The sequence below is a fragment of the Diaporthe citri genome (assembly GCF_014595645.1).
Source record: "Diaporthe citri strain NFHF-8-4 chromosome Unknown scaffold_1, whole genome shotgun sequence".
Classification (NCBI taxonomy): Eukaryota; Fungi; Ascomycota; class Sordariomycetes; order Diaporthales; family Diaporthaceae; genus Diaporthe; species Diaporthe citri.
In genome coordinates this window covers 4447933-4475175 of record NW_025064846.1, presented here as the reverse complement: position 1 = coordinate 4475175, position 27243 = coordinate 4447933, and the positions used below count along the sequence as shown (strand labels likewise).

At 55.1% G+C, this 27243-nt stretch overlaps 8 protein-coding genes across 8 annotated transcripts; 3 read left to right on the top strand and 5 right to left on the bottom strand.

Moving 5' to 3' along the window:
- Positions 1-1508: 1508 nt before the first annotated feature.
- On the bottom strand, positions 1509-2732 carry INS49_001235 (uncharacterized protein; the record flags this gene model as incomplete). Its single annotated transcript, XM_043162067.1, has 4 exons — positions 1509-1551; positions 1626-1909; positions 1993-2273; positions 2339-2732. The coding sequence occupies 4 exons, from the start codon at positions 2730-2732 to the stop codon at positions 1509-1511; spliced, it is 1002 nt and encodes a 333-aa protein (XP_043030573.1).
- A 4771-nt stretch (positions 2733-7503) lies between these two features.
- On the bottom strand, positions 7504-9582 carry INS49_001234 (uncharacterized protein; the record flags this gene model as incomplete). Its single annotated transcript, XM_043162066.1, has 2 exons — positions 7504-9383; positions 9525-9582. 2 exons carry the CDS (start codon positions 9580-9582, stop codon positions 7504-7506), a joined length of 1938 nt encoding a protein of 645 aa, XP_043030572.1.
- A 1507-nt stretch (positions 9583-11089) lies between these two features.
- On the top strand, positions 11090-12694 carry INS49_001233 (uncharacterized protein; the record flags this gene model as incomplete). Its single annotated transcript, XM_043162065.1, has 1 exon — positions 11090-12694. One exon carries the CDS (start codon positions 11090-11092, stop codon positions 12692-12694), a length of 1605 nt encoding a protein of 534 aa, XP_043030571.1.
- A 318-nt stretch (positions 12695-13012) lies between these two features.
- Positions 13013-14642, bottom strand: INS49_001232 (uncharacterized protein; the record flags this gene model as incomplete). The annotated part of the gene is made up of 3 exons (XM_043162064.1): positions 13013-13750; positions 13799-14360; positions 14464-14642. 3 exons carry the CDS (start codon positions 14640-14642, stop codon positions 13013-13015), a joined length of 1479 nt encoding a protein of 492 aa, XP_043030570.1.
- A 1094-nt stretch (positions 14643-15736) lies between these two features.
- On the top strand, positions 15737-16105 carry INS49_001231 (uncharacterized protein; the record flags this gene model as incomplete). Its single annotated transcript, XM_043162063.1, has 1 exon — positions 15737-16105. The coding sequence occupies one exon, from the start codon at positions 15737-15739 to the stop codon at positions 16103-16105; it is 369 nt and encodes a 122-aa protein (XP_043030569.1).
- Positions 16106-18240: 2135 nt separating this feature from the next.
- INS49_001230 (uncharacterized protein) lies at positions 18241-20247 on the bottom strand (the record flags this gene model as incomplete). The annotated part of the gene is made up of 1 exon (XM_043162062.1): positions 18241-20247. One exon carries the CDS (start codon positions 20245-20247, stop codon positions 18241-18243), a length of 2007 nt encoding a protein of 668 aa, XP_043030568.1.
- Positions 20248-25593: 5346 nt separating this feature from the next.
- Positions 25594-25969, top strand: INS49_001229 (uncharacterized protein; the record flags this gene model as incomplete). Its single annotated transcript, XM_043162061.1, has 2 exons — positions 25594-25629; positions 25697-25969. 2 exons carry the CDS (start codon positions 25594-25596, stop codon positions 25967-25969), a joined length of 309 nt encoding a protein of 102 aa, XP_043030567.1.
- A 289-nt stretch (positions 25970-26258) lies between these two features.
- INS49_001228 (uncharacterized protein) lies at positions 26259-26740 on the bottom strand (the record flags this gene model as incomplete). The annotated part of the gene is made up of 2 exons (XM_043162060.1): positions 26259-26488; positions 26587-26740. The coding sequence occupies 2 exons, from the start codon at positions 26738-26740 to the stop codon at positions 26259-26261; spliced, it is 384 nt and encodes a 127-aa protein (XP_043030566.1).
- Positions 26741-27243: the final 503 nt, after the last annotated feature.

Here is a 27243-nt window from a genome sequence, read left to right as displayed (position 1 = left end):
GCTGGCTCATTTCAGGTCGACACCTGAAGTGAGCAAATACAAGGTGCAGTGGGCCAAGGAGGCTGATATTAAGGAAGAGGATATAATTGTGACTGAATCGTTAACATATCATAATACTCTGATAGATACTATGACTGAGCCGCATAGAACGCTGCTGGTTGTGGAAGGGCTCGTCACACAGCAGGACGCGGAGAGGTATTGCAGAGCATGGGAAGAGTGGGAGGCTACGGAGGAGCATGGGTTTTATACTACAGCTGCCGAAAAGTTGTGCTTCAAAGAAAATTGAATTATGGCACTTAGTTGAAACTGAATTTCTACATATACACTAATATGATGCGTTCGCACATGAGATGTTGGATGGAGCAAACGGCAGGTACTGCCGTTGGCGCAGTGATTAAAGCCAAATTGCTCGAAAGATGTTGAGACCGAATCTGAACGATCAGTGACTGTGTTGGTGTTCCATTCATGCTCCCAATATCTTGTCACTTGAGTATTTCAGTCACTGGTTGAGTGCGGCTGCAATTCTGAGTGTGACACACGACTTGGCTAAATCACTGACTCCTAGTGAATCACTCAATCCAGTGATTCATTCAAATGATGGCTGACCAAAAACTTGGGACGAAAATGAAATTATATAGCGGCTTCGGCCACACTCGGCGACCTTACTCTCTGGGTTAATGACAGTGAGAAGGCAGATATTCACCGCAAAGTCAAAATGCCATCAATTGAACAAACGAACAAGTCCAAGAGATTTCACCTCTCCAAACCCAAGCAGAAGAAACCCAAACAGCAAGACTCAGAGAAAATCCCAATCAAGCAGACCCATGCACAGGATACGGAGAATGCGGAATTCCGGGAGACTGAGGGCATGAGTTGGGACGATCACATAGATGGGAGGAGTCGGAGCTGAGAATCTTGCGGTCTGGTGCGGGAAGACTAGCCGGGTCATCATGCTGGCAGCCCTCGCACCCATTGTCATACAAACCAGGGTTCGGGCCAGCCTCAAGCACCCCAATCTAGTCGAACTTCTCTTCTGACGCTTTCTCTTGTTTAGTTGTTTCCTGTCAGCCTCCAGATATCTATGGCGTCTTCACAAAACACCCAGAGGAACTTTTACATGTCATGCCGCATTGACTTTTAAGGAAAATTAGAAGTCGGTACGGTAGGCACCTAGATTCGCTAGGATGTAGCTGCCTGAATCTTGGATGAAACCGTCGGATGAATATCAACACTTCAATCAATGTAATCCATCTCTCATCTTGTTTCCACGGAAGAGATACAAAACAATGGCACAGACTGAAACAGCCACCATCAGACGACAGGCACTGTGAATAAAGTCTGACGGGAGATCTACAATGACCACGCGTGTGTGTTTACCAGGCGTAGACTGGGAAAATCAAGACCGTTCTTGTAATTCAAACAGTTGGAGTCTAGGCGTTGAGGAACGTGAAATACCTCGCCTTTTGGCCACCTTGAAGTTTCAAGGTGAGTCGTAAACGCGAAAATGATCAGTTTGCCTGGGAAATAAATACCAGTTGGACGCTCATAAACCTAGTAAGTGTCAGCTGGACTGTTTGACAAGGCAAGCCTTCTGGCGGGCGTCATTGAAAATGTCTCTCACTTACGCCGCCGTCGCCGCAAAGACCTCAATTCTCCTAGTCTTGGTCAATGTGCTCAGTGCAAGGCAGAACACCAGCGAGAAGACGCACACCAGGCCCACCCTCAATCCCATGCTTTGGACGGCGTACAGCGTGACGACAGATGCGACGGGCACAACAGTTGAGAAGATGGCCCCGATAACCCTGTTGGCTCGCGAGTATGTCCTCTTGTCCCACTGGTATACCCGCCCGCCAACAATGGCAAGGCTGCCGCCTAGGCCGCTCTCGATATCTTCTTGTCGGATCAGTTTCTGCGGTGAAACGATCAATTATGTGGACAAGGCGCTATAGACAATGGAGATTGTGGATAAGGCAGGCAAAAATCAGGCCGTACCATCTTGCAGCCCCGGAACGCTCTCAATATCCTCAGCACAGCGTTGACGACAAACCTCTCAAGCGGGTCATTGTCCTCGTCTGCCGCCTCGAGCAGGACTAGGTCGTCCAGGAACACTTCCCTGTATGCCTCGGGCTCGAGACCTCTCAGCTCGCGCGACAGGAACTGCATGCTGCTCTCGCTGAGCGAATCACGCCCCACGATCTTGGCCAGTATGCTTCGCTGGTCCCCCGTGGGGCCAGCCATCGAGGCGATTTTGGAGTGTCTTTGAATTGCGTCCTCTCGAGAGACACATGGGGTTGTTAGTATTCGTGTGTGGAGACGTGTGTGTCTGTAAATTGCTCACGATATTCATACAACCTCTCCCGCAGTTTCAACCAAGTCCTCCACCTCTTGTCATCAATCCCCTGTCTCTGCCCGCTCGTCGCCAAAAGCCTCCAGTGGTAGTCCCAGTTGCTCCTCTCGTCGGTGCGCGGATACTGCGCATCCGCCGCCGCCTCCTTGTCCAGCTCGAACCGGAGCTGGTACAATTCGGCTTGGAGATAAAGGAGATTCTGCGTCGACAGGTCCTTGAACCGGCGAATCATCCCGTGGTGAGTTTTGGTCATGAACTCGGCGAGCTGGGCGTAACCGCGGGTCGGTCGTGGCACCTCCGCTGTGGTCGAGGCCGGGAGCGATGTTTCGGCCCTCTGCGCGCTCGCTGCGTCTGGCTGCTTCTCTGGATCGACTCCTTCCCCCATGTTGGGACTGATGATGGTTATAAGAGCCTGTGACAAGTATTACTGCGTAGCAGTCCTGGGTGAATCGGCGAGAAATTATGAGCCACGGCGAAGGATGAATAGGTGCATGCGTAAGACACACACATGTCGATGTATCCATTCATCTACTTAGACACAAACACCTGTTTGTCACCCACCTGCCCAGGTCACAGGCAGCACAACAGAAGGCCATGACGGATACCGCCTTCTTCCCCTCCATCCGTATTACCTTCCCAGCCCCTTGCATCGCAAAGCGCGTAGCCGTTAACTACGGAGGGCAGATCGTAGCCAATTACTTCTCGACCTCAGCATCCCTGCAAAACACTAATACAAGTCCCGAGGCTTGTCCTGCTTTGGACGGGTCATTCGTGTAGTACGGAGCGGGAGGTCTGACCCAAATCAATGACCGGCGATGTTTGTCGAGGACCAGCAGTGGGAGACGCAGGAATCTCTAGTTGGCGGTGCGTCTTGGTTGCAACCTCACTACGGCGTGACTACCTGCAAATATGATGTCTCGCAGTTTAAATTCGCACTGGTTATCGTGGTTACGGAGATTTCAGCCGAGCCTATTGCAACAGTCTTTTCGTCCCGTGGCTGTCCCGTCGTTGTGCCCTCGTTGTGTTACTCCTTTCTGGTTCTCGTTTCTCTCCATGCATTCACGGCTGATGATGATTGTTTGTTGCAACAGATAATTTTGTGTTCAAACGTAAATGAATGCGTACGTGAAGGGTCTCGAAAGAATAGTTTGGTGCAGGTACATGAGAATCTACTCCCGGGCTCCATATGTCTATTTATGATCAAGAAAATGATGTTTAAGTTCCCAGAGTCACACATCTATAGCAGAAAGGAGACCAGGAAGGGGACCTTGAAAGGATGTTAGCATATACGTGGATGACATTAGAAGGTTAACAGAAGGTGAAATGAAAAGGAAACGGAAAGACGGTGTCAACAGAAAAAAGGAAAAGGAAAACTCCGAATGCGAACAGGAGACAGTGATATCTCTAGTTGAAGCGGAACCAAACCTGGAGCACGGCGTCTTGCTTACCCTGGCAAGCCGTTCCGATGGGGCCCAGACACGCTTATTTCCATTCCACCATTCCTCTCTGTCACGGCCGAGGAACCGGATTTCTCATGCACTGAGGGGGCGGCAAAGTGCAGGGAACATCTGCCAGAAATCAAGGTGGCAGGGAGGACCAAATGATCCTCGTACTCATGTAAAAGGGCAGCACTTCCTATAAAGAAAAGGGGGGATAGGCGTAGCAGTCCCGTTGAATTCATTGTTCACTGTGAGCTCCTATTTAAGCCCCGTCCAATCCTCTCCTACTTCACTCTGCCCAGTTACCGAAGGAAAGGCAATCAAAAACACTGGTATCAGCTTTCTAAGCTACACCTCTTCCCTCACCAAATTCTCTCCAGCCTGACTCACCATTGCTGCCCCTGAATCCTGGTGTAGTGTCTGCCACATGTCTTTAATTTTGTGTCGTTCAAGGAAGCCCACCCCTATAGTGACAGTCAATATGGTCAATGGCACCGTCGATGCAAGATACGGTATCCATGACGAATCATCAAGCTTGAAGATGCCAGTGCTGAAAATGCTCTGGTATGAAGGTCAGTCATTCAATAGCATTTTATCTGCGGAATTCACAAACGTATCTGGCAAGGATCATTTAATAGCACACTCACGGAAATAAGGCTGGCAGGAGCAAATAGCAAGGCCAAAATTGCAATCAGGTTGGTCTGTGTTGTCTCTCGATGACCAGTTATGTTGTCCATCTACACGAGTAGAATGTGCGAGATCAGATGGATGCCTGAATGATCCAGGGCAAGCTCAGAAGAGAAGAGAAAAAGGTGAGACATACCAGTTCAATCTGAACTGCGATTCGGTCTTTCAGACAAGCAATCTGCGCCTTACGACTCGAAGTGTGTGCAATCTCAAATTCCACGTCGTCTAGAACCGACGTCCACTCGCCTTTACTTAACCCCAGTTTAAGCCATTCCTGGAGTTTGTCCTCGGATGCGATCCTCTGGATTAATTGCCAGGCCGTAATCTCAAAGCTTACGGCATGGTTGACGAAGATTAAGTTGTTCTGGGCTAAATGCAACGCACTCATCGCCTGAAAGTAGTCATTCGGCCATCGTATTGCAGCCGTGCTCGGATCTTGCCAGGGCGTGGACTTGGTCTGCATTTCGGCGCGTAGGATATTTCCGTCCAAGATCTGTCGCTTGACCTCCGCGCTGTGGCCGCACTCCTTCATGAAGAGGGATAAGATCGCCAAAGGATTGTGTAAAGGAAGGTGCAGCAGCGTACTAATCACATGCTCGAGGTCCTTCCGCCAAGTGTCAAAGAAGAGACACGTCGTGGAGCCTGAAGCTGGATGAACCCGCATGGCGCACATGATCTCACGAACTGGAGCTTTCGGTGTAGAGACTAGTATGACTGTTTCTCAAAGTGAGTTTCAAGTCCTTGAGTCAACTGCAGGCTGTGTAAGAGGTAAAGACACAACGCACGAAGAGACTCGTTCCCGTTTCTGTCGTGTTCGACAAACCGTGCAGATGCTCCATGGATAGAGCAGATGACTTGTTCGATCCTCTCCGGTAACTGGAATCTTTCCATGATCTCCTTGAAAACGTCATGCTCAACGCTGAGAGGATGGAGAGTGCCGTTTCCATAGCCAGCTCTACAGTGAATGATCAACTGGTCAAACGGCTCTCCTTTCAAATGGCATAGATGACCGCAGTGAAGCTTACATCAGAGTAAAGGATCGTTGTTTAACTTCCTTTTGTCCCGCACTCGTGCATATATTTGGATTTAAGGCGACATCCTATTCGAATTATGGGAGTCTGGGTCAGTATATGGCGATATCAGCTTGCCGGACACAAATGGGAGTGCATACTCTGAGAAATTCCATTGTCTGAGCCTTGTTGCACCAACCCACCGTTGGAGTTTCGGTGGATAAGCCGTCAGGAGCTATAAACCATGCTTGAGCTTGCATCTTGGTTTCGGACAGGCAATGGATGCGGGTTTCTACAACATACAGGTCTTGATGCACAAAACTTCGGTCTCTTCCTGGAAATTTATATTGCAAGTCGTCTTTCGCAAACCCATTTTTCTGGAGGCGACATCTGGGATTTTGGAGGCTAGCATTTGAGGTGTCTTTGAATTTGTGGCTAGAGCAAAGAGAAAAAAAGAAGATCCATTCGAGCAAATCCAGACCATCTGTCCAACTCTACTTATATTGCGCGGTGCGATACCAGATCTCAGCGGGAATGAGGCCGGGAATGTTGAAAAGCAAGTCTCTTCCCGGCTCTACAAGCAGTTTGATGAGGCAGATGTCCAGGTAGTGGGGCCACGTATTATACAGGTGCAGGAGTCTCTGCATATTACTTCCGGATTGATCCAACTGTGGCTGGCTGAATACTGAACCCCGGTGCTACATCTCGTGTTCTGGTCCAGTAGAGAATGAATGAAAAATGGAAATAAGAAATGATCATCTAACCCGAAACTCACCCAATAGTCCGGTCCAATCGCCAGACTGCCCCGATGCTCCGAATCGACGGTCCCGCGACGGGCTGTGATGAGCAGAATCCGTTCACCATGCTTGCTGAGCGGATCTCACCCCCAGGAGCCAGCTTCGTGTCGTTTCTTATTTCTGTGAACTCTCTCTTTAGCATGGCCAGAACACCCGAGAGAGGAGACCTTGGTGGTTGATACATTTCGCAAGGGCGTTGCGACGCCTGGACTGAGTATATAGGATGTCACGGGTGGTTAAATCCCCACTTCGTTCCTCACCTAGCGAAGTGTTTGAGACTTGAGTCCAATTAAATTGACGAACATGTGACTCCATGATCACGAAAACAGTTCCTTATTGCTCTTACTTAATCCCCAGTGCGTCCTGTATTCCCTGGCGGTGGCTACTATATGCCCTTGATGGGTCAGCACTTCCGGCACCTCATCTGAAGGTCATTGATCACGCATCAACCGTGCCCGTCTTCAATCCCGAAAGCTTTGAAGATATGTGAAGATATCGGGCATACCATTCTGGATGTGGTTTTCTCCGGCTACTACTGAGTGGTATATCACCCAGCCACTCCAAATCTAACCGGCTCACCAGCATCAGTCGAGATGCCAAACCAGTAAGTCCCCAGACAGATCAGATGAAGAATGATTCTATACTTTCAATTTCCTATAAACACATCTTTCCTCAGTCACTCAATCGCCCTTGTCACACGCTCGCTATGCCCATCACTCGCCACCTGGCTCGTCAGATTCCATCCATGTGTACACACATTCTCTCGCACTCTCTCAGCCCACGCTGGTCAAGGTCTCGCTCGGATGGTTTGTATTTAGTCACACCATCATCACCTTTCAACTCTTCACAACACTTTCGACGCTCCCATCGTCTGCTCGCGCACTTTGTCGTCTTCGCCTTCAAAGCCATGACACCCATCATTGGCCCCGGCCCCACAATTCCCAGAGATACATCATATGACTGGCCTTGAGTAGTGAAACATCGCTGATGTCTTTCTCGTTATCTCTCTGAGTTCCTTCTGTAGTTTGGTCTGAAAAGCATCTCAATATGCGTAATTCCTTGCGGCAGCGGGGACAAGACGGTGCTAACTCCCAACCCAGAAAGAGCTGGCTATCCGTCAAGTCTATTTCTCTCGTCCAACATTCCACAGCACCTGCTATTTCATCATCAGACTGCCCCAATATACCCTGAGCCCAGAGCCGTCCAGACGCGTTATGCCCCACCTAGGCCCGCCTGTTATGCTTCATCAGGTCGGCAAACGCGCCGTTGAGCTGCTTCTTGAGCTCGGCATACGTGATGATAAAGTCGGTCTCGCCACTCCTGCTAGTGAGGCGCACGCGCTCGGCGGCGCCAGCGTCGAGCTTGTTGAGGCACGACACCATGTGACCCATGTCGAAGACGGGCCGGCCAGCCTCGTCGACACGGTGGAAGACGTAGTCGCGGAACAATTTGAGCGTGTAGCGCTCGCCGTTCTCGCTCCACCCGGGGTCGTTGTCGAATTCCTGCCTCTCGTTGACCATGCCCATCTTCATCAATAGCCGCACTAGCCGTCCGTTCTCGAGTTCCCTCTGCAACTCTGAATTCAGGGCATCTGTGTGCTGTAGGTTCTTATCCAGGTTCTCGATCACGTGGTGCGGCATACCCGTGATGAGTTGATCGGCGAGCTTCTCACCCGGTGTCAGGAGCCAGCCGACAAGATCTCTAAGCGCCGACTCGCCCTTCGGACCAGACGGGTATTTTCTCGCTATGGTGGCCATCTCGGCGTTGACGTCGACGAGCTGGCCGGGGAGTTTCCCGGCCCCTAGGCAGAGGATCAGCTTCCCCAACTGGACGAAATCGTCTTGCTGGTGCTCCTTGGTTGACCGATGGCCCTGATATTGGACTACGTCGAGGATCGCACACGCTGTGAGCCGTATCCTGTTCTTCTCGGTAAGTATGATCTTGCTGGGGTCAAGACATCTGGCGGACAGATCTCTCGCATGTATGGTTCGAAGCGCGTTCGCGATTTGGACAACATATGACCATATAACAGACTCTGGTATCTTGGGCGGAGTAGCTGGACCCCGGAACCGGTGGTCCTTCTGCGGTTGTGGGGTGAGATGCACCTCGGCAAGTGTTTGTGCCAGTGGGAAGTAGTCCTGAGCAAAAACGAGCGACCTGTCACCGAATGCGGAGGTGGTGAATGCATCATGAACGAAGACGACATTGGCGTTGTTGATTTGTTTCCACTTCTTGATGGTCTCGATGGCCTGGGTGGCTTCTCGGTCGCCGAGACGGTAGTCCTGAATCCTTCTAAGGCAGTAAACCCGCCCTGTCTTTGCAGAGAATGCCTTGAACAACCAGCTTGTCCATCCAAAAATGCTTGTGCTCTTCCTATGTGGCGTGTCGAGTTTGTCTAGGGGCACGAGGGAGTGAAAGTTTTCCAACTGAATTGTACTAGGTATGACTTGGAGGGCAGCGTGTGACTTCCTCTGCAGATCCTCCCTAAGATCATCTGGCATGAAGAAGTCGCGCGTCTGGCGTTGGTATGGTAGTAAGTCTTCCCGATAAGGGCCAATATTGGCATATAGATGGTAGGGAGGTGGCTGCAGCGGAGTGGCGTATCCCGCTTGCCCCTGGTAATATGCATTCGCCGAGGACCCAGCCAACGTCGTGTGGTCATTAGCATACGGGTTGTACTGAGCGGGAGCGATCGGGGTCGAGAAGGGATCGAAGGGCGCGATGCCAGCGTCTGGAGTCACGGCGGCAGCGCTGGCGCTCGCGAGATCATAGTTGTTTTGAGGAGTAAACTCCTTGATAGCGGCCGGGTTGAACAGACGTTCGGGTTCGGGGTTGTTGGAGGGTGTGGCAGCCCCGACGCCCCTGGGAGTGAACACGGCGGCGCTGGCGGCCTGAGAGGGCAACGAGGACTTCTTTGCGGGCTGCGATGATAGGCTCGAGGGGGTGAAGGAGGGAGAGTCCCCATTGAGGGCCTTCTTGGCGTTCTCGGAGCTGCTGCTTGCGTGGCTAGTCCTCGGGTCGTCGTGGTTGAAACTGCAGCCTGCGTTTTCATAGCGGCATTTGCCATATATCAGGATGTTCTTGCACGGGGTGTCTCTATCTGCTGGAGACGAGATACATCAGCGCATGGCTACGCGACAGGCAGGGGGAGAGCGAAGGCGGTGACTTCGACCCGGAGAGAGGGGGCCAAGGCAGCGAGCTGTGACGAGCTGCAGCACTGAAAGGGCGCGGAATCTCGACTCACCACGTCCCTTGGGCCTCGGCGACCCAACCTGCCGGCGCAAATCCGGGGCGCCGGCCATCGTGGCGGTTGGGACGGGGAGAGAGCTCCCCGTCAGTATTTTGAGGGGGCGGCGGTGGCAACGGCAACGGCAGCACAACGACCTCCTGGACCGAATCTACGACGTCTGCTTACATAGCCCATATCAGCAAACAGTGTCCCCGCAATCGTGTGACTCGGGCGAGAAGGAATTGGCGATCTGATCAGCTCGGAAGGGGAAAGAACTTGTCGCGAAGGGTGCCGTGGGGACCCCAATGTGGTCGGGCTGGCGGTGACATGGCTGCGAGACAAGACTGACAGAGAGAGAGTCTGGATGGTGGGGGTTCGCTCCCGCAAGAGTCGTTGGGTGTCAGCGTGCTTACTTGGATCTGAGGATTGTTTCCCATGGCCTTGTCCTCTGTGCCGTTACTCTGCCCATCGACCCTGTTTGGGAGATGCTGCAAAGCAAGAAGATGTTGGGCGAGGCTAGCGACGGGGTCGCACGAGGCAGAGCGAGGGCGAGGACTCGTCCCGATATCGTCGGTGTGGTGTCGTGTCGAGGCCTGGAGGGACCTGGCGGCTTAGGTGAAAGGGGGGTGTGGTTCATCGCACATCAATGCGCCCGTTTCGCTGTGGAGAGACGCCAGCTCTAGGGTCTCATCGCCGTGCTATTGGCTCAGACAGCCCTGACTGTCCAGCGGGTGGCCGGGTACCTGAGTACCTAGGTACTTACGTCCGCAGCGTGTTGGTACTTTAGATAGACTACTTGAACGTCTGAGTAAGGCTTACTCAAGTGGCAACAGGGTTAGGGTCCGATGGGGGAGAAGCTGTTCCAAGAGGCTCACTTCAACACTGACCTGCAAGGTAATATACTTACTATTTTAGATACACATTTGCTCTGGGCAATTTTGTTCGCCTTGAAATTGAATAAGTGCAAGACTGACCAATGTGTCTGAACCAGACCACGCCGTCTCTACAAATACACGCTGGTGGGCGAACCTGCCAGGGCCACAGCACTGACACCTCGGCGGCTATCAGCTAGGGTGGGGTTACTGCAAGCGGCCAGACAGGGAGAGACAGGCACTTGAGCATCCCTGCATTTCTTAGGATGCTTGCTGGCTGGCTGACTGCTGACGTCGCTTTGGTCGAGGTCAAGCACAATTGACCTGTGCTAACTTTCCCAACTCCTTTTTTTTTCCAACCACCACAACTACGACGACAGGAAACACCAGGCTCGTCCTGACCTGACTTGCTGACCATCCATCTGCGCGACCGTCAGCCAAGACAACCTCAGCAGTCAACCGGAGTTGCAGCCACGCTCGCTCTCATCCAAGTTCTGGTCTACGTAGGGCCAGCTATCTCCATCCCCGTGGCCCCATCCATCCGGTCATCGGCCATCCAACACGAGACCCCCAGCACGACAGCAGCCCTGGTATTATTGCAGCAACCTCTCTTCGGACACTGGATGGATTGGTAGAATTGGGACATCTTTGAAGAGGAGCGGACCGGAGACAGGGGAGGCACAATTAATTCGATCCAAAAAACACAACATGGCCGACTTCGACCTGGCCAGCCTCTCGGCCGGTCAGCAGGAAGCTCTCCAACAGTACACCGCCCTCACCAACCAAGAACCAAAGGACGCAGTTCCGCTACTGGAGCGGTCACAATGGAACGTACAGATCGCAATCACAAAGTTCTTCGACGGCGAGGGCCCCGACCCTGTAGCAGAGGCACAGGCACAACAACAAGCGCAGGCTGACGTGCCCCGGCCCGCCGGACGACACGAGAACCTCCAAGAGAGCTTCTACGCCCCGATAGGCAGGCCGCCACGCCGCGACCGCACCGAGCCCGCACCCCGCATCGTCCCGCAGCCGTCGACAACCTACCCAGTCCCATGGCTGTTCTCCCTCATCTTCGCCCCCTTCCAGCTCGGCTGGAAGCTGTTCGCCAACCTCTTCCGCCCCATCTACTACATCCTATCCTTCCTGCCGCAGTCGCTGCGGCCCCGCGCCGTGTCAAACTCCATCACCCGCGGCCTGCGCAACACAAATGGGCGTAAGATGCTCCTGCCGCGGGACTCGGCCGCGCGCTTCAGGCGTGAGTTCGAGGAGGAATATGGGTCCCCCGCTGGCGGCGGCCCTGCTTTGCCGTGGTTTGAGGGCGGGTTCGCCCAGGCACAGGATCTGGCCAAGAAGGAGCTCAAATTCCTCCTGGTGGTGTTGATGTCGCCCGAGCACGACGACACGGCGCCGTTCGCGCGCGACGTCCTCCTCAGCCCGGACGTGGCCGCCTTCCTGTCCGACCCTGCCGCTAACATCGTGCTGTGGGGTGGCAACGTCCTCGACAGCGAGGCCTACATCGTCTCGCAAGAGTACAACTGCACCAAGTTTCCCTTCTCCGTCCTCATCAGCCTGACCCCCAAGGAGGGCAGCACCCGCATGGGCATTATCAAGAGGCTGGCCGGCGCCACCACGCCAGCCGCCTACCTGTCGGGCCTGCGCTCCGCCATGGACAAGTACACCCCGGATCTGGAGGGCCTGCGCGCCGAGCGCGTCGCCCAAGAGACGTCGCGGAGCCTGCGGACGGAGCAGGACTCGGCCTACGAGCGCTCGCTGGCGCGTGACCGGGAGCGTGCCAGGCAGAAGCGCGAGGCGGCCGCCGCGGCGGCGGAGGCGGAGCAGCGTGAGAAGGAGCGGGCCGAGCGAGCCGCGGAGCAGGACCGCAAGCGCCAGCTGTGGCGGCGGTGGCGGGCGACGACCGTCGCGCCGGAGCCGCCGGCTAGCGAGGCGGACGTGGTGCGGCTGGCGCTCAAGATGCCCGAGGAGACGGGCGCGGGCCGTGTTATCCGGCGGTTCGCGGGCCACACGACGGTCGAGGAGCTGTACGCCTTCGTCGAGTGCTACGGCGTGCTGCAGGCCCGGGCCAGCGGCGGGGAGGACGAGTCGGAGCTGGACGACAAGGGCGCGCCGGAGGGGTACGAGCACGGCTACGGCTTCCGGCTCGCGAGCCTGCTGCCCAGGGAGGTGTTTGAGCCGACGCGGGACAAGACGCTGCGGGAGACTATCGGCAAGTCTGGGAACCTGATTGTCGAGGATGTCTTTGACGCTGAGGAGGACACGGAGGGTGTGGCTGAGGGCGAGCCGCAGATATCATAGAAGCCTGGTTGTCATGTATCACTAGATACATGACCCAGCAGTCTCTGGCTCCTGGAACGCAACTGTACACAACCATAGACTATGTGCCAAGTACGCTACTTCTCAAAACTGGTTCTGAAAGGGCAACGCGATTTGAGCGCAGGTGTTGCGGATAATCTGACTCTATTTTATACTTTTACTCGCTGGCGCGGTGAAGACCAATGTTTATAATACCTCACGTACCGTACATCTGTTTCAACCCATAACAACGCTCAACCGGTCCAGTGAACCACCAGTTGCGCGGTCATGCTCGTGCGCCGAGCCCAAGCCACAACCTGCTTATTGGAGATCATTTCTGCGAAGGTAGTCCTCGAGGTCTTCCTCCGTCGGGCGAGTGTCCCCGACAAAGCCAGGGGAGGGCGCGGGCCTCTTCGCAGCCTTGCCATCCAACTTCCCTTCCGCCTCGTCGGCCGTCGCGGAGTCGCTTGCCCGTCGTGCTGACGGGGGCGACATTCCCGCCTTGCCACCGCCTTCGGGGCAGCTGTCCTGGGTTCCAGCGTCCGCTGCCAGATGTTGCGTGAAGAGGTCCTTGAATTTGTCGCTCAGGGGGTGATTGGCCTTCATTAAGCGACCGTCATGTGGGTATGCCAGTGCATGCTCCGTCTTCCGCGTGTCCTTACCCTCGTCGGCCGTGGTCACCTCGCTTTGCGGACCACCAGCCGCTGAGTCGCGCTGCCCGAGACGCTCCAGCGACTCGCTCAACACCCGGACCCTGGTTTTCAGGGCGTGGATTTCGTTCCATGGGACTTTTGGGGCCATAAATCGGTACCATGTGGCATTGGCCCTCGCCTCCGTGGTAACCAGGTGCCGTGCCTGGTCCTCCAACTTGGCCTGCCTTGCGGTCTCGGACAAGACCTTCTGGGTGTCTGCGGGTTCGGGGACGTCGGCATCACAGAGCTTGGCACCACCTCCTTCTGAGTCTGTGGATTCGGGGACGTCGGCATCACAGAGCTTGGCACCGCCTCCTTCCGGGTCTGTATCATCGCGCTGGCCATCAAGGAGGCCGGCCCAAGGCCGCTAGTCCTTGGGAGCCTCGGCAATAGCCTCTTTGGCGTTGTTAACAACGAAGGCGCCGCCGAGCAGTATAGCCGGCTCGTCGACGCTGTGGTGCTCGTAACTAAGAGTACCCACACCGCCAGCCTCCATCAGGAAGGTCGGCCCCTCCTGAAGCGTCTTCCCCACCCATCTCATGGCGAAGGCGCGCAGGATGTGCCCGTGGCCCACGACGAGCACGTCGCCCGTACCGTCGTTGGAGGAGTAGTTGTCCTTCTTTGGATGGTCCTCCTGCATGAAAGGCGCCTGGTACTCGGAGCGAATGGTGGCGATCAGCCTGTCCAGGCGCTGGGTGACCTGCTCGGGCGACTCGCCGCCGGGGCAGCCATCCCTCCAGATGTCCCAGTTCTCGCCGAGGCCCTGTTCCTTCCTCCGCTCGCGGATCTGTTTGCTGGTGATGCCCTCGTAGTCACCGTAGTCCCACTCGCGGATGTCCTCGGTGATTTCTATGCGCGCATTGCAGGCTAGGCCCGGGGCGTCACCGACGGGGCCGTGGGCGTCCCAGGGTAGGTCCTTGAAGCCGAGGTTGAGCAGCTCAAAGGTCCGCTGGGCTCGCTTCCGCGGGGAGACGAAACTGTGGGGTACCGGTCAGTGTCGGTCTCACGCAGACGACGACTTGCTTGCTTGCATGGCTTCGCAGTGAACCCGCGCTTGGAGAGGCGGTGATTGGGACTGACATGTGAGTGAGCTTGTTCGGCACGATGAGCCTGTCGTTGCCAACGAGAGCCCTCCCGGTGGCCCTGACTCTCTTCTCGCCGTCTGCGGTGAGGGGGATGTCTGTGACGCCGGTGTGCTTCCCGCTCAGGGACCACTCGGTCTCACCATGGCGGGCAATGAAGACGCGTGGGGTTGACATGATGGGACTGTCCGGGTGGGGGTGCCGAGCGACGGCGCGCGCATAAAGCTGTCAAAAACTCTAGTTCGGAGTAAATGCCGTGACCAAGGCGGGCGATGGCGTCGAAGAGCCGTGAATGGGTCCGGTTCTGGGTGGTGAGTGGTGCGTGAGCGGTGCGTAGGCGGCGGTGGTGTTTCAGCAGCTCCGCGTTTCTGACACTCAGCGAGACAAGGTGAGACGAACCAAACTCCGATGGGGGAATGTTAACGGGAAGGGAGAGGCTGTTGATGGTTTCAACAGGCTGAACTAGGCCAAGTCTCAACGGCGGCCGAATCCTGGGTCTCTGTGATTTATCCTCTGTTTTTCCTTTCGTTGAGGTTGTTCCTCCTTCCTCGTTGTCTTCTTCGTCCGGGTGGACATCATCGTCATTATATGCCATCCAGCAGTAGCTAGCAGCCAGCCAGTACCCGCCATCGCCCGCTGGCGCCTTGCAAGGAAGGAATCAATCAATTGAGCAATGGCACCCACACCCATACCCGCAGCTCCGCGCCGCTTACTAAGGGCCCTCTCGCGCGCCCCGCGCCTGCCGAGCCAACCGGGCGCCGACCCCGACTCCCCAGCATCGAGCCCAGAAATCGAGTTGGATCTGCTGGGCCCACAAGGAGCGAATGGGGCCGCGCATGCAGATCATCGGCCTGCAGGCGACCAGCAAATCTCATCAGTGCGACGACGTGTCACACAGCTCTCAACGACCGCTGCTGCACTAGAATCACCAGCCTCCACCCCGTCATCTTCACCATCAACCACGCCCACACTTCCGCTTCCTTGGCCATCACAGCCTCCTGGACATCTTCGCAGCCACAGGCGGAACGGCTCTGTCACCAGTCTTGTCTCCGACACATCTTCCTCATCAACGGCGTCAGAGACAGGGAGCATAGGGAGCCCGCGCCGGAACACGAGCACGAGGTCGCAGCGGGAAGCAGAAGCAGAGTCCGTCTGGAGGGAATTCTGGAGCTGAGTTTGCAGGGACCGAGCTCCACCCAGCAAGAGCAACGAGGTTTTGGTCACCGTCTTTCTCTCATCATCGCCGGGCAGGAGCCAGCCAGCCAGCAAACATGCTGCGACGCACTCTCGCGCCAACCGCAGCCAGGAGCCTACGGCGGTACGCATCCACCTCGGGCAACCCCGCGGACCGCAACTCGGCCAGCCGCCAGAACTTCCGCCGCGTGGTCCTGACCGGGGCCGTTGCCCTCATCACTGCGGTCGGCGCCATCACCGGCGCCAGCCTCAAGGGCGACAAGGACGTCGTCACGCAGAGGCAGAAGGTCCAGGAGATGCCCATCGCCGAACGCATCGCCATGATAGACGCCCGGCGCGCCGAGCTGCTCAGGGCCAAGGCCGACCTGGACAGGAAGCTGGCGAGGCTGCAGGCAAGGATGAGTGGCGACGCTGCCGCCAAGGAGGGAGGCCAGCAGAGGGACTGATCTGAGAGGAGAGATGAGGAAATCAGCATACACAAGGCCGCTCGCCCGCCACACTCATACATCTATCGGACTGTGCGTTGCCCACTTGTGGGAGGTGATGGAAGAGCCTGGGATGGCCGACGACAGATGTGAGGGTTGAGCCACAAGATCAGGCTGTGGCGATTCTCAGTTCGTGGTGAACTACGTGAACTTTGCGTGAGAGGGAATCTGCTGCCGCGCCATCGTCGCCATGTCCATGCAAGGTGTCGACGAACAGAGCCGACCAACGACATGATGGGCTGGGGCGTTTACGACGAACGAGGATAACTCGAGGCTGGCCAACTATTGCAGGAGGTAGTCATCGCCTTGGATGTCATTGAAGGGAGGCTTCTCTCCAGGGCAGGGCACATACACTCACGTACAGAAATGCGCCAATGACCCTATCCGATCTCAGTCTTCATCTCATCAGTCAATTTTCGTACCACAAATCCAACAGCCGGCGGGGTGGCCGATTCGGGAGAGCGGGGGGCACGAAAGCCCCCGTTAGTACCGAGTTCAAATCCCGCCGGCACCACCAGCAAAACCCTAATGATTCCGACCCGGCCACGGCCGGGACGAGGAGAAGGGTTTTCTGACTTCCGGGGCCACGCCGCCGGGAGGGTCTTTTTGGCCAATTTGGCCTGTTCAGCTCTGGTGGTGCTGCCTCCTTTTTGGAGGTTTGCTACTTCCTCAACGCCGCCAGGTACTACGGTCTGCAAGATGAGGCATTGCTAGCAGGACCTAACCTCGCTCGAGGTGGAGCAAGGTTGATGGTCTGGTGTTGCTCCATTCCTTCCAAACAAAATCAGCCATAGCACCAGACCCACTGAAGCTCAGATTGTTTGGGAACATCACGACGATGACGGAAGGATCTATATAAACGTGGGCACAGCGATCGCGAAATGCATGGGGAAGTCACTCTGTACGATGGAAACCGTAGACTGGACTCATAAGAACTATTTTTGACTAGACGATGTACACTAGATCAATCGATACCCAAAATTGAATTATCAACACGACTTCCAAGCATTCGCTCGAGTCATTCTCCAGCGATATAAAGTGCACATCAGAATCAACGGCAGCCCACCCTCCTCCTCCGTTGCTATCAAGGAAAGAGAATCACCCCAATCCTCTCCCCGACATCAACTATTTTCCACCTTACCATTGGCCCAAGCGCACCCTCGCTACAGACCCGAGCAAGCGGGCAAGGGTCGTCGTGAAGCCCGTCTCTAAGAAACCGACCTGTAACAAAACGCCTCACCCTCGCCTCGCCTTGCCGATTGCCCCATAAAGTGGTGGATCTGGATCGGCCCCTTCGTCCCCCCTTTGCCCCTGAGCGAACCCGTTTCGAAAATTCCCCATCCCCCAGTCAGCTAACATGACCCCTATTCAAACAATTTTGTTTACCATTCGGTAAGCTTTCGCGTCACCGGAGGAAGAGAGGGGAAAATGGAATAGGCTGATCACTTCGGAGGAAGAAAAATCCACGGTGGGCCCACCACTTTCAACAATGAGCATGTTTGCAAAAATAGTTCAGATCAACGCCATCATTCGGCAACGCACATGCCATTTTGTGTTCTGGTATCATTAAACTGTACTAATTTTGTGTGTGTGTGTGTGTGTGTGTGACGCAAACGAGGAGGTTTGTCTATCACCGAAAGCGCCGACGCCCGTGAGACCGCCGCCATGGTGGCTCTTCCGTCTTCCCGTCCAGGCCAGCCCGTCCGTGTTTTCCCTTTCTTAAATAGTGACCAAGACCGTATTGATCAGCCTCCGGGTCGCTCTATGTCCGGTCGTCACAGTCCCATTTATCCCGAGCCACAGCCCAAATGCATTCCTTTCCTGCCAGTCTTCCGTGTGTTGCCTCCCATGCGCTCAAACAATCATGAGGGAGGACTCCGAAGACGGCTCCGTTGCATCAGCCCCAAAACGCCCAAACGAGGAAAAGTCCATCTCAGAAGGCCTGAGTACCAATCATCATGCCTCCTTCCCATGTGCACAATGGCAATATTAAAAATATACATTCAAAAAGTGAATTGTAAGAATCCCTATCGATTGTTGGGTTCAACGTCGATGTGGGTAAGTGCCGCGAAATCGTCCTCAGCCCGGTTTCTGTCTTATGAAGAAGTCGGTGTAAGCGACTGTGAAGACAAACGGTTCATGTCCGTCGGCTCGGGGGTTCGGGGCGGCCTAGGAATTGCTTCTATCTCTTGCTTTGTCTCAGTTTCCGCAGGCTTTCCAGTTTCAGCCGACGTGGGTTCGTGAACGATAACCGATTTGTCATCTGAAGTATCACTGTTGTCCTCAGGAGTGTGCGATTGACCACCCGGAGTAGTCTCGAGAGAGCTTTCTTCCAGTGGGGTCGCAAAGTCTTCGGCATTGTCATCGTCCTCGGGGCTTATTTCCCTCACGTCGTCCAGTGACTTCGGCTCTTCTATCACAGAGAGAGGCTTTTGTTCCATGTGAACGGGCTCTTCCTGACTCGGACGGGGACTTTTCTCGGCCATGCTGTTGGAGTGCCCATGGAAGCCCTGAAGGATTGGACGGACGCCACCTCCTATGCGAGACCAGAACATATTTTCCCTTAGTCTGACACTCTCCTCCCACGCGGATTTCTCCGAGTCCTCGTCATCGGTCCGCCAGTGGCCATCTTTGACGATCCTCAGGAAACCGAGGAAGTCACATGTGGCTCGCACACGGCTGAGACAATACCGACAGAGAGGGTAACGCTGCGAGGAGCTGCTCTCGCTGGTGCGGAAGCGGTATCGTCGGAGGTACTGGTCATCCTTTCGATTCTCCCCGCAGAGGGAGCACGGATAGAACTGCGGCTTGGAGAGCATGGCATATGTGCCCGTTGTTGGAACAGGTTCAACAACCAAGGAGCCATCAGACATGGCTGAGATAACCGAGCGCCGTGCCAACCAGGACAGGCCCGGGGCCATGTCCAGGCGAAGCGTCGGCTCGACATCTTCAGCAAGTACCCGTTTGTAGAATTTGCAGTCCTTCAATGGCGGAATCGGAACCATAGATGCGGTGGACATTCCGCTAACGGTGGAGCCTGGAGTATTCGGTGTCTGTATGGACAGTGTAGAAGAAGCCGCGGGTGATCCCATTGATGACAGAGACGCAGTAGAGGCGCTAGAAGGTATGCCTATGGAGGTGACGCTGGAAGCCGGTCCCAGAAGGCCGAGGCCGAGGGTGGAGTGATTTCCTGATGGCGGTCGGCTCGCGGGCGTTCTCGATGCCTTGCAAAGACTCACGAAGTCATCATAAGCGCCAATGTCGTTGCGAAGGACCGGTTGCAAGAGATGGGTGAAGCTCGTGGGGTAGGATGGAGACACGAGGTCTGGGATGCCGGACTGCGAGCCTAGATCCGACGTGGGCGTGTCGTCCTCTCTCGAATCGAACTTGCTGTAACCTGGGGATGATGGCGTTGTCGTCGCGGTGTCGTTGTCATGGTCGCTCATTTGCTCCATGACGTGCTTCAACTCGATCAACTGTTCTTGTTGGGACTGGAGCAGACCTTCTGTGTCGGCCAGCTGGGCCTTGAGCGCGCTGTTCTTACGCTGCAAGACCTCCTGCTCCTTGCGTGCCTCCTCTTTGGCCGAGATTACCATCTTGTTGGCCTCTTCGAATAGTTCGGTCGTCAGGTTTTCCAACTCTTGCTCGATTCTTCTTTTCTCATCCTCGGCCTCCAAGCGCAATCTCTTTTCGTCAGCAATTCTAGACAGCAAGTTAGTCTTCTCTGCCTCTGCCGACTTGCGCCTGATCCAAATATCGCCAACCAACATTTCTCTTTGCTTTTCAAGCTGGACCTCCATGGACTGGATCTGCTCCCGTGCCCTCTCAAGCTCGGCGCGGGTCTGCGAGAGGTTGTCGTCGAGAGTCGTCTGGTGATTGATGGCGTGGATGAGCTTGGAGCTAAGATGTGCGACCTCGTCGTTCAGTTCGGGGTGTTGATGAACACTCGAGGCATCGTCGGCGTTGGATGGTGTCATCGCTCTGCTTCGAGGGTCGGGGATTGTGGTCAAGTCAAAGTCGCTTTCTTGTATGCCGGCGTATATTCTCTTGGGCTGTGACTGGGGCGTGACGGGCATCGCCAGCGAGGAGACATCGGCGGCCATGTTGGAGGTCTGGGTGTTTGACCTGGGCTTCGCGGAGGCGGGGAGCGAGCTGACAGTAGGGGTGGTGGAATTTGACTGAGAGCGCAGGTGACCTAATCGTGACTGTTGTGGTGCCGGGCTCGCACTGGGGCTATGGTGGTATTGAGACCATCCTGCGGCCACTGTCATAAATCTGCGCCATAGCAAGTTAGTCGTCTGGGTTTTGACCTCCATCTGAGGTTGAGGTCGGCGAGGGAGGCGGGATTGAGGTCAAGTGGAGTGGATCCAGTATAGGGGACGCGGCTCGCAAGAACGAAGTCCCTCATCATAGGCACACAAGAGCAACAACACAGCTACGAAGCCGAGGCGAGGCGGGTGAGGAATGCGGTCATGTATGTGTGTAGAACACACAACGCTGTGGTACCAAAAAGGGCACTCCCACTCAGGGACAAGGGAAGGGAAGGTGCGGTACGTACGAATCCAGCTTGGCGGATCAAGGGCAGAACCAGCGACGGTCCTGCGAGACAAGAGACTAGATTGGTGTTTGATATGGAGGCGAGGAAGGAGACAGGGAGTGTTGTGCTCCAGATCGACGGCAGGGAGAGACAAGTGAATGTCTCGGAGGTCGACGGTACAGATGCGGTGGCTAATAAAAAAAGGTGAGGAACGGCGATGTGCCGAGCAGCTCGGTACAGCTCAACGGGCCGGTAAATGAGCTGAGCTGGGCGAGCTGGTGAGCAAGCAAAGCGCGTCGTGACGGATCGAGTCGGGTCCGATTCGAACAGTCGAGCACTCGAGCGCACGTCGGGGGTGGTGAGACCTCTTGAGCCGAAGGAATGGCGTTTAGAGACAGATTAATATTAAAAGGTGGCCATCCGGAAGGTAGTCGGTAGGAATTGGCCTAGGTGAGGGTTGACAAGCTGCTGGAATGTGCGGGTGGTGCAGGAAAATTGAATAGAGAGTACGAGCGGTAGGAGTCCGAAGATACGGAGAGATAGAGCTAGAGATAGATAGAAGGAAGGGAAGGGAATGTGTGGGGTGTTTGTGACTAGGTAGGAAGGAAGGAAGGAAGGAAAGTTGAGGGGAATGACGAAGCAGCTTTACGAGATGCGATATATTGTTGCAAAGAATGGACGGAAGGCGCCTGGGGAGGGTGGGAAGGAAGGTGTGTGTTCGGGAGGAGGCGAGGCGAGTTAGTCCAGGGCCAAGGTCCAGGTGAGGAGAGAACAGAAAAGCACCCAATTAGGGACCCGCTCGCAAGGTGCAGGTTGCAGGTTGCAGGTGCAGGTGCAGGCGCAGGCCAGCAAGCGGCACTGGCAAGCAAACGCCAACTGAACAATTGATCGGATGCCCGGCGGATCAGGAAGGCGTGAGGGTGGAGCACGCAGTCTTGCACAATCAGCAGGGACGACCCAGGTCGCAGGTGAGAACCGAGATCAGACGCTAAAACGGGAAAGTGCCACTATAATTGGCCAGAAAGCAGGAGGAGCCTGCAGGGTGCCGAAGTACGTACTTGGTCTGCTGGGACTGTATGACACCCTGATGCCCCGGCACCCCGGTACCCCAGTACCTTCCTGGACCGGCACGTTCTGCTGTGGCCTGCGGTATTCTGGGCGGCCAAGTCGTGCAGCGGGCGACCGACAAGGTTCACCTCACTTCGCCTCGCCGCAGCACAAGAAATTCGCAAGTCAGACCACCCCACGGACCGCCCCCCAGCGCTGTATGTCCGAGTTGCACAAACTATTCATGAGCAGGGCGAGGGCGACAGGCATGAATTTCCAGTTCTGCACTGCACGGTGCCGCAAACCAAAATCAATTAGTCCTCCAACCTTCATCAGTCTGCCATGCATCCGGTCTGTTCATTCGCTCTCACCTAATCCGTCACTGGCAGTCGCATCCGTCTTTAGCGCCCGGGAACGGAAACGGGGCGGAGACAAACGTCATCAGTGGCCCAGCGACTTGGACCAACAGAAATCCCTCGTGCTAATCTCGGCCCCAGGCGGCAGGCCTTTTGTTCTTGCCCACGACGCAGCAGGGAAGAGCGCTGGTCAAGCCACGCGAGCACGGGCTGGTCCAAGTGCTAACTCGACAACGAGTAGCCTGGCAGGCCTGGCAGCAGCAGCCTGGGGCTGGTATGCTTTTGTACGGCGTAATAAAGTAGTACGAGTACGACGGCGCGCACATCGCGCTACTGCCGTCGGCTGCCCTGGTGGACAAAGTTCTTCGCTGTTGGTGCGGTCATCAGTCGTCAGTCATCAGCCATCATCAATTCCTTCTTGTGGTCGGGTTAGAACCCACAGAGCCTCCGACCCCGACAACAGCAGCCGCGTGCGGACCACCATGATACACATATGCCCACTAGCTGCATCGTCCCTCAGGGCAGGTGGTATGCTGGAATCCTCCTCACCTGATCAGCAACATCACTTGACTGACTAGGTAATCCTCAACGCTGAGAGCTGGCAGGGAAAAGTGGGGGTTGGCCACAACCTAACGAACACTCTCGTCGAAGCATTCGGTCGCCAATCGTTGCTCGTCTGAGTCTTGGTTTGACCACCGGTCCATCCCGTAACTCCATCACACAGCACATTCCCACGGCTCAATGCATCATTGCTGCCGTCTTGGCGCCAGCAGGCTCCCATTGGTTGGTCCTGCGCTGGCGGGTTGGCTGCATTTGTTGGATCGCATCAGACAGCCTGCTTCGCCGTTCCCTCGGCTGTCGGGTCACATCCGCTCGCTGTAACAGTCAGCAGCGAATGCGACGCAGCGACAACTCACCCCCCCCCCCGGAACCCCAGCAAGGCTCGCGGCCCCTTGCATCTAGAACACGGGGTCTTACACAGTCCTGTGGTAGTGAATCTGCTGTGCGCCCAGTCAGCCAATACAGCTGACGCTTGTTTCCCTTCCTGTTAGATTGAAGGGCACCGACACTGGAGACTCTCCCTCCACCCCCGGAGCCTCCTTCAAACGCATCAGACGTCGCGACAGGCTTCGACAGCCTGCCAAGTCCCCAGCTGGAAAATGCGAAAAGAACACGAACCTTGGAACCGCGGGAGCTGCGGGAGCTGCCACCTTTGTTTCGCAAGGCTGCCCCTTGGTGCCGGGATCTTCAGACGGGGGGACGAACCACTGCCGAGACGCCCCAGACTCAAGCATCTATCACATCCGACTCCATACCGACAATCATACATCCACCAGGGCGCGCCGTCTTGCGACACCACACAGTACCGTCGTTCCGTAAACCTAATCTACACGGCACATGCCGGCTCGCACCTGGCGACTGGCTCTGTCTCCCTCAGCAGCAACACCGGACAGCGCCAGTCAGACATCAGCGATTGAGTGCCTTGCCATCCGTAGGACACCCCGAATTATTCCAGTACTGCATTACGACAAGAGGTGTTTCATGGCTCAAAAGTGTATCGCGTCGACATCTTAATAATTGTCCCGTCCCATATGCCGCACCAACAGGAAACGACGTTCAGACGAAAGTATTCGTTTCCGTCGTCTGTGGGTTCAATGCAGCCTCGCTTGGCCCATCCCGCCTTTTCTCCATTCGTCTCTCCTCTGTCCGGTCTATCTGCCTGGGTGGTACTCAACCCTGTCGTCGATCTTCTCCCGTCCGAGGTCCAGCGCAGCCTCGCACCTCAATCTATCAGTCGCGTCTCCTTGTTGCTTCTGACAGAGTTCACTTTTCAATTACTCGAACCCTCCATCTCTGCGAAGTTTCCATCGCTTGCTTTTTTAAGCTCCTGTCAAGGTTCCAGCCCAGTTCTAGCCTTGCTGCCACTTTAGACTCACATCCACTTGGCAATGTGTTTCAGAAAATACCAGCGTCGTGGGCGCCCGCAGGGATTCTCCCGCGCGCAGCACTTCCCCAACTCTGCGAATGCTGCGATCTCTACCGCTGTACCATTTGGAATATTGAACTAAGAGGGCTAATGATAAGCTTTTATGTTAAAATAGTGCTGCAGGTGCTGCTTGGGTCTAGTGTTACAACCAGATTTCCGACGATATCTCATCCAGCTGGAGTCGAACCCGACTGGACAAGCCATTCGGAGTTTATGGTCAATGCTCAGGAACGCCGAGGCACGGGCAGCATGTTTTCGTTCTCGTCGTCCTCGCCCCGGCTTCGCAATCACAATCATTTGTATCTAAGACTTCGAAGGCCAGTCACAGGGTCTTACCAGTCGCCGACGAGCACCGTGTAGCCAGAGGCAAAGTGGCATCCTGGAGTGAATCGGTGGCGCCTTGACCTGGACAGGGGCTTAACGGACGGACGTTAACAACCTGAAAAGCCGCACGAAGAGTGGTTTGGCCAGGATCGCCCAGCACGGTCTCGCCTCAGAGCCCAATGGACATCAGCTGCTCCCACGGAGCTCTAATCAGCCACTGAGGCGACTTTTGACTGCATCGGAGAAACCCTCACATGGCCATTATCCTAGATGCTGATTAGGTACTATCATTTTGAGATACGAGCATATTTGGATTATTTCGGCGGGAATCAAGGTGGTCTGAGAAAACGTGTAGCTGCTCGATATCTTGACTTGCTGATATCTCTGCAAGCTGTCGGTTCGGAGCCAAGACATCTTCGACTCACTTACCAGTCGATGTCTAACTTTAGTGACCTCCATATTTTTTGACGTCTGAGGAATCGATCTCAACATCTTTTTTAAAAAGAAAAACAGAAAAAAAGAAAATAGAAACATCCCAAGAAGCTGACATGAAATCGACTGTGATCAAACCGTGAGGAAAAATAGTACAACATGTAATAGTGAATAGTGTAAAGAATATCTTGGCGGCTGCCCTTCCCAAGTACGTCGGGCAGACGCGCTTAAGACGGCCTCTGTTGAAGACTAACTACCAAGTCACCTTCCACAGAAATGAGTTGCATAGTAGCTTCCAGCTGAGATGGACACAGCCACATCCCACATTCTACACGCAGCTGACCTCCGCTAAAGATCAGCCCATGTCAAAAACCGGCAAGCTCTTTTAGTTATGGGCAAGCCTTCAGGGAGAATCGCGATATATCACCAATGCCGTTTTCAACGCTTCGTGGGAGAGGGCTGAGCCTGCATTAGCGTTGATAGAAACAATCTACTACATATTGTCGTAGCCGAACCCACCGCGCCCTTCCCACCGCGACCAAAGCCTCCTCCTCTCTTAATGCTTAATGCTATTGTGAAAGAAAAAAGCAACCGCCGATCGTCGTGGACTGATACACCGAATAATCTCCAAAGCTGTGACAAGTGCGCTTCACAGGGACGATTATTCAGCGGAATCACATATGTCCAGAGGCTCAAAGCACACTCCGACTCGGTGCCCTTCCGGGTATCTGGCTACCGCTTGTCAGTTGGTTTCTGGGCCCGGCGAATGAAGGACGCTGTGAATGAGCTAAGACAAGAGACTGTGAGCACAGCACGGTGCGAAGCACAACCCCGGCCTGACCTAGATTAACAACCGCCATGGCTCGTAGAATCGCGCTGTGAACCATTGTCAGTACACTCCTCTTCCAGGAGGGAGATACACCCGCGTGCTCGAGCTGCACCCCGGAGCAGGCGATGAGCCTCTGCGCGGCACCCTCTCAGATGTCTCCCTGGACGACTCCTCGCTCGAGTTCGAAGCACTCTCCTACGTCTGGGGCGCGGGGTACGAGAACGCAGGCACAGTCAGCCTCGGCGGCGGCCAGTGTCTCGAGCTACGGCCTAACCTCACTGGCAGTCCTTGGCTATTTATGTGTTGTTTATGAGAGTGTGTTGACCTGCCATTTTCTTTTTGGAGCTTCTTGTTTGATTCCTTCCTGTTCATCTTGGCCGCGGCGCCCGAGGAGTCCAGATGTCTGCATGTTGCGGCCAAGAGGGTGTTGGCCCGGATGGGCTGGCCAGCCGCCATCACAATCCAATAGGACGCGTTTGCAAGACCAAAGCTCCACATAAGGATCACATGTTGGTTCCCAGTTGCGAATAGCTCCTCACAAACTTCCTTCACGTTCCAAAGAGGTTCTTCCCACATCCTTGGCCGTCAGATACTTCAAGCATTTAGTTCTTATCGGTCCCATCGACCATCTCCTTGTTGTCGATGTAAACCTTCTCGTACCCCACCATGATCTCTCCCCTGGTAGAATCGATCCGGCCGGCCTCTGACTCCCGACCGATCTCCTGATACTCCGGATCGCTGGTAAGGGCCATAATGTGCTGGATATCCCGGGCCCAATAGGTGAGAACCGCATGTGAGCTGATGACGGTCCACCCTGGGCGGACCTTTTCCGCTGTCGCGGCAAGAGCCTCGGAGACATTGCTCGGGCAAAAGGTGTGACGCCACGGATCATCTAGTCATCAGCCAGGCACCAATACAAGCGAGGGGCACTAACAATGGAATATTTCATGACCTCGTGTCTCTGAACGAGATTCACCCAGGCAGGGTTGATGCTCTCGGAGACATGCCTTTCGAACTCCTCGTCAGTCTTGCTTGGGTCCTTGTAGTGCAAAGCCGAGACCTTGAGGACATCGCGAGAAGCCATTTTGGCGTGAGGTGCAATGCGTGAGTACAAGATTTTGCCGATGAGGAAAAGATATCGTGACCTGACATAACGTGAGGGTCTCAGGGGCGAATACAGTTTGCTTCCTGTCAAAGTAGATAAGAATTGGAAGGTGATGCGATGTATGCCTTGTGGGCTGATGGACGAATCTTCTGCTACCAAATGGTCTTAAGCAGGACTTCGGGCTTTTTTAAACCGTCTCTCTGTTGACCGTCAGACAAGGTCTAGGAGTTGGTCATGGGTTAATAACGACGGGATCAAAACCCAACTCAAAGGATTCTCGCAGGACACCAACAAAATGGAAGCATGCGCCGATTTGTTGGCCTGTTTATGTGGATCTGTCAATGAGGATCCGGCCCAGCTGTGCGCCATGCCTCATCGGCGCATATAAATTGTGAATCTTGCAACTGTCCAATGACAGCAAAACCACGTACGTCAATGTGCTGGGGTAGGCGGAAATAAATGAACTGAAAGGGCACAACTGT